This window comes from Lissotriton helveticus, chromosome 4_1 (assembly GCF_964261635.1).
Source record: "Lissotriton helveticus chromosome 4_1, aLisHel1.1, whole genome shotgun sequence".
In the NCBI taxonomy this organism is placed as follows: domain Eukaryota; kingdom Metazoa; phylum Chordata; class Amphibia; order Caudata; family Salamandridae; genus Lissotriton; species Lissotriton helveticus.
The window spans coordinates 1,110,080,519-1,110,096,712 of record NC_136063.1 but is presented as its reverse complement, the minus strand read 5'-3'; the positions used below and the strand labels follow the sequence as shown (position 1 = coordinate 1,110,096,712).

General features: G+C 45.3%; 1 protein-coding gene across 1 annotated transcript in view; it reads left to right on the top strand.

Annotated features, from left to right (window-relative positions):
- LOC144828114 (dynein axonemal heavy chain 5-like) overlaps positions 1-16,194 on the top strand; it is a 1,079,012-nt gene that overhangs the window by 406,381 nt on the left and 656,437 nt on the right. Inside the window, exons 48-49 of the mRNA XM_078686235.1 lie at positions 15,429-15,518; positions 15,607-15,843. Coding sequence (XP_078542361.1) covers positions 15,429-15,518; positions 15,607-15,843 — 327 coding nt within the window. The remainder of the gene's footprint in view (positions 1-15,428; positions 15,519-15,606; positions 15,844-16,194) is intronic.

Sequence of the window (16,194 nt, the reverse complement as noted above, 5' to 3'; positions counted from 1 at the left end):
TGGTGTTAGCCATTAAAGGCGATGGAGCTCAAGTGGCAAAGAAATTTAATAAGGGACTGCTAGACATAGGAGAATGGATGGCCACCAACTGTTTGAGGTTGAACTCAGATAAAACTGAGGTGGTCATTTTTGGACCTCTTCTCCCTATCTGGCCATCATGTTGGTGGCCAGAAACTTTTGGCACTCCCCCGAGCCCAACAGCCAAGGTCAGGAATTTGGGTATCATCTTCGACGATGGACTAAATTTTATGGACCATGCAAAAAAGACAGCATCTACAGCTCATCACAAACTGAAGATGATTAGGAAGATTCGCCCTTTTCTCCCGGAAACAGCCATCAAAACCTTGGTCAGCTCCTTAGTTTTGTCTACTCTGGACTACTGCAACGGTTTATTCCTTAACGCACAATCCAGAGTCATAAGGAAATTACAATCTATTCAGAATGCGGCAGCCCGCCTGCTCTCTGGAAAAACAAAATATGAGCCCATATCAAAAATCATAAAGGAATATCATTGGCTCACAATCCGGAACAGAATACATTTTAAATCCTTATGTATAGTTTATAAGGCACTGAATAATCAAGGTCCACATTTCTTGAAAGAGCAACTCCAACGCTACAAACCAAGTAGACTGCTACGATCAGCCACCCTCAATCAGCTAATCGTTCCACGCGCCAAAACAGTGTCCTGGGGCGATCGCCGCTTCTTGGTAGCTGCCCGAAACTGTGGAATACTCTTCCCCAAAATATCCGGCAAAGTCCTTCCCTCTTTCATTTCCGTAAACTTCTAAAAACTTGGCTGTTTGACCAATGACTCCTCATCAATGGTTTAAGCTCTCCTCTTTAAAGTAAGTGCAGTTTAGCGCCGAGACGCCCACGGGTATTTGTTGCGCTTTAGAAATGTCAAAAATAAATAAATAATAAATAAATAAGGGCTAATACCAAGTAGTGATGGGCAAGATGAATTGGCGGTTGACTAGTAGGTGCAGATGTTTGATGGTCCATGCAGGTCCTTCTCCCTCAGCTAAGGCAGATGTCATTGACTTTGGTTAATGTCAGCTACATGCAGAGTCTTTTAGCTCCCAGCACGCTCAGTTCACTGCTCGGTCCTCCATGGAAATCCCAGTCAGATTGGTGTTGCTCTTGTCCTCTTGATCAGGCAGCTCCTTTCCTCGCAGTGCATTCCGGTAGCGCCTCTTCCTGTTCAGAGCACAGAGCTAGGGTCCATTCATAGGCTTCAATCAATCAATCAATCAAAAAGAACTTTATTCGGTTTTGTTAAAGAAAACCATAAAAGTCGAAAATACATCATAACACACATAAATACTACAGTTTAGATAGGGTAAACAGTTGTTTAAAGTACAAATTGCTCCAGAACCCATTTCTCTCCTACCCCCTCAAGTTATTTGCAGGTCGTTCCGAGCCTTACTGCAGCTTTTAAAAAACTAAGAACATACCATACCATGCTCACCGAAAGCATTAATAAAAAAGGTAAAAGCAAGTCGTACTTGATTAAAATTGGCTTATTTTAAAATAGAGAATAAGAAGGACTTCCTAGGCACCTCGTAATTGCTGCAAAATATAAAAAAAATGAAGCATGTCCTGGGGAGACGTACCGTCGCAGCCACAGAGCAGCAACATCTCACCTTTCTTACTCCCTCTGGGATGTGCAAGGAGAAGATAAAATAAGTCCAGTCGAAATCTAGTCAATAAAAAGCGGTCATGTGAACTGGGAATCCCTAGGAGATAAGGTTCCGTAGTAAGGACCTTTTTCAAAAGGTTATGTCTACGTACACTTGGCTTCCTTAGCTCACATTCTTACCTTTGCAGCATCCTCAGTCTAAAAAAGGACTCTGTTACCCAAGGTAGGTCTTTCCTACAGGCATTATCAGGGGTACAACAAAGGTCTGGTCTGCCTAGTTTCCTTAATCCTTCCCGTATGTAGTTAAACCAAGAAATATGATGAGCGCCATCAAGGACTAGGCAGTCCCCTATTATCTCTTTTTTAAGGGTAGCCCCGTTGATTAACCAGATTTTAATCCAATAATATAAGGGGCGTAGAAACAACAAATCTGTCAAATAGGGCACACCCAATTTGCTATGAACAATATAAGTAGAGGTACCCTGCAGGACACATAATAAGCATCTCAAAAACCTGTTTTCCACTATTTGGACCTCCCTGTGCAGAGCATAGCCCCAGATCTCACTGCCATATACTGCCTGAGAGACACACCTAGATTTATAAATCTGCAAAAGGGAGCTTGTAGGTTTATTGCTCAGATGGGCGGCAAAATTAAAAATGGCTGCATTGGCATGTAGGAGAGCCCCTTGTTTCATTTTTTTTAAATAGCTCCAGTTTAAATTGGCATTCAACATAACTGCTACATAGGAGAAGACACTGGTCTTAGGAACAGGGATAGTCCCTACCTGAGATTAAAAGATTTTGTTGGCCTCTGGCCTATCTGCATCATGTATGACTTGGAATTATTTACTAACAGGTCCTGGTCTTCCATAAAGGACACAAAGAAATTAAGTAGTGAGTGCAACCCCCTAGAAGCCTGGGCCATAAGAACCGCGTCATCAGCATACAATAGTACCGGGAGACCCCGCCTGCCCACCTGGGTTACATCCACGTTGATAGATGACAGAACCTTCTCTAAATCATTGATATATAAATTAACCAAAAAAGCAGCCAATATACAACCCTGACTTAACCCTCTCTGGATGGGAAACTGACTGGCCACTTTGCCCTCATTGGTATAGCGAACCACCACTTTGGTGTCACTATGGAGCTCCTGTGAAAAGAGGACAATGTTGTTGTCTATTCCCATATACACCTAAGTGTCTCTCATAATTTGCTTCTGTTCACCCTGTCAAAGGCCGACGGCAGTTCTATAAAGGTCAAGTAGACCGTACCTTGTCGTGCGACTGTGTATTTGTTTACGATGAGGTACAGATTAAGGCATTGGTCCACTGTTGACCTCCCCGGGCGAAAGATATCTGATAGTATGTTGTTTTCTTCAGCCCAAGTCGTTAACCTATCCAATAAGATACTGCCCACAACCTTTACAGTTCAATCCAATAGTGATTAGGGCCTATAACAAAAAGTACTATCACTGCTGCCTTTCTTAAAAATCGGTACTATGATAGATGTGGCCCAGGAGGTGGGGGAGCTTCTCTAATAGCTGCATTAATGATAGAAGTAAGGACTGGCACCCACAGCTGGAGGTTAGATAAAGAGAGGTCAGGGGGTATACCATCAGGAACAGGGGCCTTATTTCTTGACAGCCCCTCGATACCTTTCCTGACCTCGTCGGCATAGATGACAAGATCCGACTTTCCTGCCCTCCAGCCATCCGGTAACCTAGTTTCTATTTGACTAGCAAACATTTCCTGAAAATAACCAACCCATTCCTCCTCAGTTTTGTGTGTGTGTGTGTGTGTGTGTGTGTCAGGTGGCTGGCCAGCATCTTCGACTAAAAATGGGCTGTTAACTATGCTCCAGAACGTTAACGTTTCACTATTGTTTAGGGTACTGGCATCAGTGAGCTTTGTCCAAGCCTCATCCCTCAAGACGGCCTTGCGACTTGTTAGTACTAACTTATATTGTCTTAGACATGCTTTCACTGAAGTTGGGCCCTTAGGTTTATTGTGTAACGCTGCCCTGAGTTCCCTTGCTTCTCTTGAACATGTACGATCGAACCATCTTGGGCCATGCTCTTTCTCGCCCCAGCTGGCACCTTTAAGAGATCCCCAATACCACAAGTGATTAACCTGAATGCGTGTAGGATGATCCCTGATGCTTCCTGGCCTTAGACTCAAGTATCCAGTTCCCCCTTGCACCGTACAGCAAGGGACTCGTAAAAAAAGTTCTGGAGTAATCTGGGTCCACCTTAGCCTTCTACCCTGATCTATAGCCTTAAGGGGCCTCATTATGCAATTATTCCTGTGATCCCCTTGCTGGAACCAGCTAACTGTAGCACAAAGGGGGTTATTATCACTTTGAACATTTTCCTCAATTAAAAACTCTGTCAGGAAGGGGAAAAAAGAGTTAGAAACATAAATAAAATCAATATAGGATACACACTCCCTCTCTGAGAAGCTTGGAACAAGAGGCCTCCTTGTCCTATCCGCTCAACACATTGCCATGGTCAAATTTTTCCAGAAGAGTGTTAAGGGATTCACCCTGCTTGGTATGTTCAACATGCATTCCCACCCACCGTGGGCATCCTGGATTGGGCGAATTTAACACAGAAGGGTCCCCACATAAGTGAAGGTTAAAGTCCCAAGCAATCATAAGAAACCTGTTATAATTAAACTTTGATTTCGTACTGTGTAAGAACAAACCTAGCCTGGTAATGTTACAGACATCTGGGGCAACAACAGTGGTATTATAGAAATTCACAAACAATAACTTATCGGACCCCTGTGAAAATAACTGAGCCTGCAGACAGGCATTGTCAGTTGGCAGCACCTTCATACCACAATTAACGACCAGGGAAACAAGGATGATCAGGCCACCCTTGTGTCTTCCAGCCCTTGAGGGAGTGGCGGCACCAAAATGATCTTCCCACCTTCAATAAAGGTACATTTAGTGGGGACCCATGTCTCCTGGAGACTTATTACCTCAAAACCTTTAATGAAAGCACACCACATGGGATCAATGAGCTTGCTTTTAACTCAGCAATGTTCCACCTCAAGAGTTTATAAGCCTTTCTATCTCTGTTTCCCCATAGGACCTAGCAAAGTCACGGTGTTAAATGAGGGTGAAGACTGAACCGAGACCTTGTCAATGAGTCAATCACAGGTGTCCAGGGTGGCCAGGGGAGCAAATCGATTGGTGAGGGGGATATCTTGAGTCGTCGGCTGACTAAAAGGCTGCAGACATGAGATAGGAGCCAGATACGTCCAATCATTCCCTTCCCCAGTTGGTCTTGCTCTACTAGCAGTATCATAAAAATAGCCAAGTGAAGGCCTACTATGGATGAGGCAGGCCTGCGGGAGTTGTTCTGGGCGACTGTGTGCAGGACTCTATCTACCATGTGTGTCCTATTGAAATTGATAACAATGCAGTCTCCTCCCATATGTTTACAGGACCTGCGGATCCATGAGACTCTTCGTACCATATTAATAAAGCCTTCCAATCTGAGGCCCAGGATCATGTTGCAAGACAACCAATGTAACACTTTGTTCTTTAATTGATCAAAGGCTTCAGTACCACCTTGGGGTAATACCGAGACTTTGCCAAGAACGACTATGTATGAGATTGACTCCAGGGGTAGATCAAGAGCCTGTAACCTCTGGGTCTGGCGTGTCCCCATATGCCTCAATGCCTTTGTCTCTTGGCAAGTCCCTGCCCCCCTCAATAGTTCTCCCCCTGCGATGTTTGCTGGCCTGTGACAGGTCTGGGCATTGAAACAGAGGATTTCTGTATCTGCTTTTGCACCCGAGGGGTCAGCTTTCGAGAGGTTTGAGTCTGTCGGTGGACGGGAGAGAAGGTGTTATCCTCGTACAAATCTCTCTGGGATGGTAACATTCTCTGCTCTTTGATCCCATTAGGCCCATGGGAATGCGCTCTCACGCTATCTACTCACGGGCTAGACTCTCCTCCTCCTCTTGGCCTGCTCGGGGTAGGTTGCGCCTCTGCTAGTGTAGCCTGTCGTGGCTGTAGGAGCTCCAATTCTATGACGTTTGCAAGATGGGGTCTAATTTACGGTCCATGTTTGCCAGAAGTAACTCGAGTCGGCCTTCCATTATTACCACCAGATCATCCTTGGATAGTGTATTGTTTACCCCTTGCACCAAACCCTCTGCCCTTGGGCGTTTTGCTTTACTCGCCGACAATGTGCCTTTCCTTTTGACTCCCACATACATTCCATAGGCTTCATCATAGCCTAAGGTCGGGAGCGTATCTTCCAGGGTCTTGAACTTGGTCAGGGTCTCACAACGCTGTTGCTTCGGAGCTTCTTTTTGCAGCTCAGATGAGTACAGAAAACAAAAAGGCCTTTAAGGGTTTGTTCTCGAACATTTCGGGGACACTGACAGGGAACCAAGGCCAATCAAACGTATGGAGCGGGTCCTAATAATTCTAGTGGTTCAGATCAAGGCCCCTTTTCCTGGACTTTCCCAAACAGGAAGGTAGGGGGCAGTCATCTAATACTCCAATGAATGTATCACTCAAGAAAGAAGGGCCGGACTTCCTCAAAGGGTCTTTCTAGTGTCCAGGCTTTTCTAGAACAGTATGTGAGGCCACTGGAATGTGTTACCCAACAAGTCAGTGTAGTGTATACATTTTAAGCACCACAGCTTGTTGTTGGGGAGATGAAGGGGAAAGCTGGCCAAGGCTGCCCAAGAAGTTCTGCTGAGTCCAGTATTCTTTAACAAAGCTCTGACGTGGCAAAATACAAATGTACATTGCCTAACTCTCCTATATCATAAGGGTCTTTGCAGTGGGAAGCTACGAGGGGGTGTTAACTTCCACGGATACAAAATGGAGAGTTACCCTGATCTTGACGTTCAGTCACTGTACCCTTTTGGAAGTCATCAGCCACAAAGCATATGTAGATCACACATGTTGCATACAACCACAGTCATTCAATATACATAACATATTACATAACCCCTCACATACACTCAAAGTGAGGGAGCCAGATCTAGGAGACTTGACACATTTTTCAAACAATGGTTGCTTAGAAATGTGCTCAGGGTTCATGTAACATGAAATGTGTCCTTCTAAAGTGACATCAGGTGCCACCAACCATGAGCCGCTCTACAACCTGGTGTGAGGGAGTAGCCACCATCCACTAAGTATGTAAGTACACCTTAAGTACTCTCCTGGTCAAGCACAAAAGACATAGCACCCCAAATGAACTCAAAGTGCTGACAGTTCATTATAATGACCTCTGGCCATAAACATAAAGACTTATGAAGACGATTGAGAAAAGTGTGAGGCTGAAATCACCGACAACCTCTTGAGGATTACCAGGAGAAAGGGAAAGAGCCAGGGAGCGAGTCTCAAGAGTACGAAAAACTTCAGAATTCAGAACTGGGTCGCGAATCTAGGAACAACACCAAGTTCGCCGTCAGCAGTACACGTGATGGCGAACGGAAGGGCATGGAGTGGTACGGCCAATCCATATTCTTTGCAATGCTAGATTTGTCGGGAGAAATATGCCGCATTGACATTGCATTCAAGTCAAGTCAATATATGCTTTATTCGGTTAAAATTTGAAAACCATCAAAGCGCAGTACAAAACGAAAATTTCATAGGATAAAAAATACATTACATACAACCATTGAATGTAATTAACAGATTACAAATATGCGTATTTTATAGTTAATACAAAAACCGTATGAGATGCCTAACCCCACAATGAAACAATACTCGGAGTTCAAATAAATAATTAAAAACATTGTCACCCATTGAGTAATCCTTATAAAATTCCCAAAATCATTTATACATAAAGTTACTGCAGATACAAAGGTGGGGAATTGGGGTCACAGTTACTACACCTTGTTTCTTCGTCTAATGGCCCCCGTGAGGTAGCTAGCTAACCCTAAGCACACCAACGGGGACCCCAGGCATTGCAAATATGCCAAGGCCGGCCTAACCTGTTCAAAGTTACATTGCATTCATGTTTATTAGCGAGAGAGACTGAATGGCAGGGGGGCATGTAGGTACCCATGATGCTCGTTTTCTTGCTAACTGATAGCTGAATGGATAGCATGGCTGCATACTAGGATAGGACAAAGCAGGCAATAAAATCAAGTAATACAAAATTACAGACAGGCAACATGAAATTTGATTACTGCGTATCAGTTGATCACGAAGAAATGTCCGTTCTTAAAGTCTGAGGCAATTTGCACTTTATGCAAAAAATGTATATGTAATACATTAATGTATTCATTCCTGCAGTGCAAAGTTGTGGCTAATGCTTAAAAGAGCAGCACGTATTCCAAGCGTTGGTAGAAGAGAGAAGTTATAATTAAATAGTGAAGCCATTTTATGAATAATGGGACGATGTGACACAGTGTTATGCCGGATAAAAAAAATTCAAGACGTGGTACAGTGCAGGATATTTTAGGAGTTCGAGAAACTTGAGTGCGGCTCTCTGAATAATTTACTTGTTAGAAGCTACTACAGAGGATGAGCCGCAGTGAGGAAGAAACAATCATTCCACAGTCCTGAACAGCCACGATAATCAAAGAGAATTATGCACGATGTTGCCCAAAGGAAATCAAAACCCAGCCATGCTGATCACACTTCTAGTGAAAAGATGAACTTTGAGCCTTGCCAACCTTCTGATCCCTTGCTAGCTTTTCACGTGTGCACGGCAGCTGACCGCAGGCAGTTACTGACACACAGGACATTTGAAATTTGTCGCTGTAACTTTTTTTATTCTATTTTTTATTTATGGATTTTTATACATATACATACAATGCACAGTGATTCCATCATATGGGCAGCCATCCTGTGCGGTGCAAGGCACATGGTACATGGTAAACATTATTCGTATGGCGCCCCTTTTCTGGTTATACAATAAAGGTGTGCTACAAAGGTGGAGAGGAAAGTTTGAATAAGTAAAGAGAGAGAGAGAGTATCCTGTAGCTTCGGCAGGTTCAGCGTGTGTAGTCACTGTGGCAACTATCCCTCTTTTTGGCTGATAGTTCGTTGAGATGTTAAGGTATTTAGGGTGGGTTTCGGGGGGGGGGGGGGGTAAGCTCTTGTCCAGTGACTCCCAAAGGTTCCTGGAGGAAGCTTTCCATGGTGAGTATGTAAATGTAAATGTACAGGAATTTATATAGCGCAAATCACCAAGCGGTTTCTAAGCGCTTGCTTAGGGAACCCGTCCTGGTATTCCCCTGTGAGATAACCCCAGCAGGGTATCCACAAGGTGAAAGCCAGGCATCCCGCTGCGAGGGGCCGTTGTGGAGATTAAGCAAGCTATTGCCCAGAGTCGCAGAGTGTGAACCCGTGGATCGAGTAGGCACCGGAGCGAGAATTGTCGAGTCCATGGACATTTTAGGACTCAAGACCCCGCCGAGCCGGGAATTGAACCCTGGTCCCGGGCTGACCTCTGCTTCCAGGTCTGCCTCCTCTAACCAGTGAGCCACACTTCTCCACCTATCTTATCGCTAGGGAGTCGGCTCCTCTTAGGTAGGTGATTCAGCTGAGCCAACCGCTGTATGATGCTTTAGAGGTGTCGTTCCAGTTTGTGATAAATATGGAATTCTGACTACTTTTTTAGTCATTATCCTCCTTAAATCTCCAAGTTTGCAAACATGAGGTTAAGTGCGTCCACATTTTACCTAAAAAAGCATAGACCTATGCCTATTTTACTTAAATTGTATTGCATTTCTTTGGTAGGTATGTTTTGGTGGCAGTGTCTGCTTCTGTTTTTGGTATTTTTGTAAGTTCCTCTTTTCCATACTGAATCCACATTGGTGGTGAATTTTGGAGAAAACTCAGATATATCTTACAAAAGCATGGCGTGTGTTGGGACCTCTTTCCCAAGCCCCGAAAGGAAGAAACAGAGAGGCCAGTAGTTGTGCGCAAAGGCTACTTTATTCTTCCCTATATCACAGCTTGTACAGGCACATCCTCCTTTCCGTATTGTGTCCCTACCGTCGTTGTAATGACCAGTTTTTGCCCCTGCTGAGCTGACCGAAAGTGGTGTCCGGTGTCTAGTCCCCCGTGCAGGGTCCTAGTGCCCACTGTACACTCTGTCATTATGACATCTCCCCCCTCTGTTGAGATAGAGTGAGAAGGAGAGGGCGAGGGGGAGAAAAAAGAGAGAGGGAGAGATACATATATATATATAGAGAGAGAGAGAGAGATAGATACAATGGCTGACACCGAAATCACAACTGTGTCTCGACCCATGCATTAAAGTTCTTTTAGTTGTCTGGGCGTCCTAGTCACTCGAATTCTCTGTTCCGAAGCCTCTGGCTTCATCCACAGCCTCAGAGAGATCCATCACCTCTCAGAGGGGCTGGTATCAGCAGCCCTGCGATGGCATTGCTCATAGGCCTCCTTTCACACCTGCGCTTCCAACTGCTTCATCTTCATCTAACACTATGAGCTCTTTGAAGTTAGAGTTGTTTCTGCTGCCACTGCTGTGATCATTGGCTCTTTTACCCTTGTTATCTTCAGTGGCCGACTAGAGAAGCGACAATTCGACTTTCGTGTTTGGCGCGGGCGCACCAGGTCTCCGGGCTTCAGTGTGGAGGGTGTGGTGTGACAACATATGTCAGCCTGCTGTTTCATTTTCCTCTTGGTCTCCTGATCACGTGCGGCAACATCTCTGTGCTCTAGTGAGGCCTTTTCTTCAAGCGGCGGCAAACGGGTCCTGTTTTTTCGTACCAGTACCAGTTCTGACGGGCACTGCCCCTTGGAACTATGTGGGGTTTTGCAATAGTCCCAGAGTATTTGGCACAGTGCTTGGCCGACAGAAATCTGCAACCGCTTGGCTCTTTGGACTGCTTTCTTTATGTTGCCCATGAATCATTCCACCATGCCGTTGGCCTGTGGCCACAAGAGTGTTGTTTCTGATGGTGTACCCCAGGTAGGCCATGAACTTGTGAAACTCTTCTCCTGAGAAGTGGGGTTTATTGCCTGTTTTGTGTGTTAGAGGGGCACCCCACACTGCAAAGATATCACCCAGAACTTGGTTGTATGGCCATTGCCAACATGGACAATACTCTATGGGGAAGCAAGAGTACTCGCCAATGACGACCAGCAGGTAACCGCCAGTGCCCAATGATCTATAAAAGTCCGCAGCGAGGGTTGACCACACAGCATCAGGGAGGTCAGACATGTGTAGTTGCTCCGGCTTGGATGGTCTTCCTGTTATCTGACAGATATAACAGTTCATGATAATGTCATCTACCAGACCGTCAAATCCCAGGAACCCTACTTTTTCTTCCAGCATTTTCTTGGTGGCCACCATTTCCCTGTGACTTTCATGTGCAAGGCTAACTGTCTGCCATAGAAGAGTGTGCGGCATGACTATCCTGGTGTCTTGAAAAAGTATTCCCCGCTCCTTTTCAGATAACTCTTCCTGCTCTTGTTTGAATGCAAGTAGTTCCTTTCCCAGGCCCAGAAAGGACTACACAAAGGGGGCGGTAGGTGTGCACAAACGCTTCTTTATTCTTCCCTATATCACAACTTGTACAGGCTTGCCCTCCCTGCCTCATGTCCCAACCGAAGAGTGTGATGACCAGTTCCTGCCCCCTGCTAAGATGACAGGAAGCAGTGTCCGGTGTCTATTCTCCTGTGCAGGGCAGGGCCAAACTGGAGCCATCCGGCGTTTCCCCGGGATGCTGGATGGGTGGGGGCCGGTTTTGCAGCGGTGAGGGCCGGATTTGTTACTGGGCGGCAGTTTTGCTGCAATATCGGCCCCCAGTAACAGAAGCTCCAGTGCTTCAGACTTGCACCCCTCTCCCACCCAGGAGAGCTGGTCCAACAAAATTGCCTGGGCTGCTTTGGGTTCCCAGTCCTGCCCTGGTACAGGGTCCTAGTGCCCAATGTGCACGCTGTCATTATGACAGTGTGGTGGTGTACTGTCGTTTACAGACGGCACATTTTTTTCATTCAATGGCCACTAAATTTGTTAGTATAATTATATAGCAGACAAAGGACAATGTGTGGAAGTCGGGTTTCAGCAAATAATTATCATTTGCACATTACTAAGTAAAGTGTCCTGCTTTGATTTGATCTAAATAAAATTGTGTGTTTTCTAATACACCTTAGAATTAAAAGTAGATGCTAAATGTATGCTTTCTTCTGCTGACATATTTCAAAATATTCATAGAGCCCATTTAAAGGTATTTAAATGTTTCAATATTGCTCTCACTTTGTATTTAGAGAATGAACTGTACGCACCACTCTCCGTGTTCAAAGAATAAGCAGCAATTTATCTAAAGATAGTTGACCACTGTGAATGCACATCAAATGTGGCAAGGTAGATACAACATCTAAAGGCATCTTTATTGCTCATTCGCCTTCTGAACTCCAGCATAGTCAGGGCCGGACTGGCCGTAGCGGGCACCAGGCAATCCCCCGGTGGGCCCCAGTGGTGGGGGCTGGTTTGGGGCGCCTGGGGGCCGTTTTAGTTACAGGGCCGTTTCTGCAGCATAGCTGCAAAATCGGCCCTGTAACAAAATTGGCCGAAAACCGGCCCAGCAAAGAGCTCGCGGCCTTTCCAGCTGCTGAAATACTGTTAACATCCACTTTGGTGGAACTATATTTTTATAAAGTTTTGCCTTTTACCCTTGCAGCATATTTATATATCAATGTATCACCCGGAGAGATTAAGTGATTTACATAGAATCACAGGATGTTGCACGGCGCCACCGAGACTCAAATGGGGATCCCCTACTCTCGAGTCAGGAGCTCTGCCCACTCCGCCACATTCTCTCCACTCCTGTGTTATCTGTCAGGAAGCTCTTTCAGTTGTTATGTCCAACCTGATCCCGTGGAACATTTTTACATACCATCACAAATTTCGGATAGCCAGTTACCTAGGGTAGGCTACAGCGTCCACCATTCAACCCTGTTTACCAGGGTTGAATGGTTCAACCCTGTTTACCAGGGGTGAATGGTTTCAGCGGAGCTCTGAAATGCAGATCCACCCTGGGCCCTCAGAAAGGGTCGGGGTCATAAAGGACATTTTCCCCTTAGACCGCACTCATCCTATTTATTATGAAGCATGCCTGCCCTGCTTATTCATGGCAGCTACTATTGCTTCAGCCACTAGATGGCAGGAGACACTGACAAGTGGTCCTGCATGAATATTTTGTCTCCGGCCCCTTTGTAACTTCTGACGCGTCTGAATCCACGAGGCACCAGCAGAATCCAAGCGTCTGCTGTTCTGGACAGTGGTTGGAGAGGAAACGGTTTACCAAATAACCAGTTTAGCCACGACCTGCCTTGCGATAAGGGATTTCTAACAATATTTAAACTCATTTTGATGTCAGGATTTTCTCCGTTATTTTCCTATTCTAACCAACTCGAATTCGGAGTTTGACGGGCTCTAGCAGTGCTTAGCCACGGAAAGTTATAACAATATTTTCTCTAAAATCAGTGTTACGTTTCCTCTGAGCTGCTGAAGGATAAGGCAGACATTGCAGAAATAAGTGATTATGGCCAAACATAATGTACTAGACACCTGTTAAAGCGCGAAGTAAAGCATGCTTCCAATTGCTATATGTAACAGGATGCAGTTGGGTGGTTGGTGGTTATTCCTAAGTATTACGGGCCTCATTTATGAGGCTGTGCGTCACTTTTACGCCGCTGGTGCGTCACTTTTTGTGACGCACCAGTGGCGTAAAAAATGCGCCTTGTTGCGCCATATTTACTAAGTGACGCATCTAGGTAGATGCGTCACTTTGTAAACCCCTGCACCACATTATACCTCCGCCAGGTATAATGTATGCAAGGGGGGCGTAATGACGCAAGAAAGGGTCCTAGAAGTGACGCCGTGAAATTTATGAGATTTCACCGCGCCACTTCTAGGACACAAATCTGACGCAGGCCCTTTCACATGGGGCTTGCCCCATGTGAAAGGATACATTGCTGGAGTTGCATCACTTTTGTGGCACACTCCAGCAATGCGTCACTTTTGCGCCATACAGATACGTCAGAAATACTGACATATCTGTAACTCCTTGCGCAATGATGCGTCATACTGTAAATATGACGCATCATTGGTGTCGCAAGGCGGGCGCAGTGAAAAGTGATGCATCGCTGTTTTCACGCAGCGATGCATCACTTTTCATAAATGAGGCCCTACGCACGGTACGTGACAGCAAGCGTACGTTAAAAAAACAAAAAACAATATCACTCACGTTTTTAGTTTGCGGTTTAGAGAGCGCCTAATTTACCCAGAATCAAACAATATTGTTGAGCAGTGCCGTAACGAGAAATAGACCACAGTCTTCAGATTTCAAGGCCAGACGCTTAGCTGTTTGAACAGGTGACCTGCCTGGAGTCTGCTGAACTCTAATGGAAGAGTTGTGTTTGGTTTTATTAATGCTGCATCACCCAGGGCTTTAAGTGGGATGAAAAAACTGGAGGATTTCTCAAAGGGGCGTGACTGATGTAATTAAGGATGTGGCTTAGAAACACGTAAACTAAAAATCTGTGATTAGCATTGTGTACCACCAACTGGTATTTTACTGCTTCTGTCATTGCATGACATCCAGATGAATATGACACTTTACAACGCATGTCATTACAACACATTATTTACATCGCAAAATCCATTACAACGCTTGCCGTAACAACGTATGTCGTTACAACGCATAATCCATTACAATGCAATTACTATTCTAACTCCGCTGGGGCGTTACTTTGTTGAATGCGTTTTAATGGATTATGCGATATAATGACATGCGTTGTAATGGATTTTGCAATGTAAAAAATGTGTTGTAATGACACGCGTTGTAACGCATGCGCCCTTCCAGATATATGATACAACAAGTAACATTACACCTACAACAAGCCAGGACTATAAGTTTTGCCAATGGTTTTTAGTTGCATAAGATAAATAAGCAACAACTAAGGCTTTGTTGTTTATAATATTGAAAATGCTTCAGTTCTGAAATGATGAGACTGTGAAAGAACTATAACAAGTCTCTTTGAGCGTACCTCAAAGGCAGTGAAGGGCGGTACTGCTGCAGAGTTACTTTTTTTATTTCACCCTGAGGGTGAGGGCAAAAATGGAGAGCCCTATAGGGAACCGTCTCAGCACTAGCTTTTTACAACTGCTGGTGCTGAGAACCGGCAGGACCCGGCCCACTTAAAGCCCTGGCATCGCCCGTACAGGCTGACTATGTGGAAGTTGTATCACAGCGCTTTGGGCAAACACACTAAGCACAAGCCAATCATCATGATCTTAACAACAAGGGCTATTGAAATTCTGCCTACATCAGTGCTTAATTTGAGCCAGTGATTTCCGGTGCTGAGCACCGGCACTTTATTGGTTTCCGGTGCTCGGCACCTAATTGTCAACACCACACTTAGGGCAGTCTGCCACATGGTGGTGCTGCTCATGTAATTTAAAGCTGATCAGTACAACAGTTGTTTAGGAAAACAATATACATTTAAAAAATAACTAATACCTGCCTCCCCTCCCAAGCCATTCCTTTAGCTATGGGGACCTGGAATAATCTGCACTGTTGCATTTACTTGCGAGAGAGATAGTTAGTAGTTGTTTTGGCAGCAATGACCAGGGCGATGGGTGGTGCAAGCTGCAGTGGCCTCCTGGTCAGAGCCCTGGCACTTAATATTTTACAAATTAAGCACTGCTACGTAATTGCAGAAACAAGTGTCAGAGGGTGGTGGGTGGTGGTGTGAGCCTCTGAGTGTGGGGACAGGATCTTCGAAAAAGATTTTGCCTTCACAAGCTTGTCATCATTTCTTTTCTCAGGATTTGATCAATTTTGTGTTCACTGCTGTGAATCCGAAGATGCCGATACTAGAATGCATGTACATCAAGCAAGCTATCGACCTCCTGCAGGTACAGTGTGTGCATGATCATAACTTGCCTGTCCCTGTCACTGCAATGGCCACGGTAGATAAGACATGCCCTCTCTTTGCCTTCACAGGGACTTCTGGCCGACCGGGACGAGAAGCAGCCCAGCAAGGAGCACGTGTCTCGCCTGTTTGTCTTCGCTCTTATGTGGTCTGTGGGGGCCCTGCTGGAGCTGGACGACAGGGTGAAGATGGAACTGTTCATCAGGAACCACGCTGCAACCCTGGAGCTCCCTGCTGTGAGCGGAGATGAAACCATCTTCGAGTTTGTCATCAATGACAGTGGTCAGTGGGATCACTGGTCAAAAAAGGTGTGTCACATCCGGCCTAGGCACGAAACAATGCAACATCCTGGTGATCATTGTGAGGGAAAACATCCTTTACGATGCAACTTTTACCACGCAGTGCCTTTACAACGCAGGTTTTTCAACGCAAGTCATTACAACGAATTGCGCTGGGGGGCGCTCTAGGATAGGTAATAGTTTAATTTACTATCCAACACCTTCCCTACTATCCACGGGGACTGGAGTTGGAATGGTAAATTAAACTATTCACTATCCAGCACCCCCCAACGCAAGTCGTTGTAACGACTTGCGTTGAAAAACCTGCGTTGTAAAAGCATGCGTGGTAAAAGCATGCGTTGTAACAACGTACATCCCATT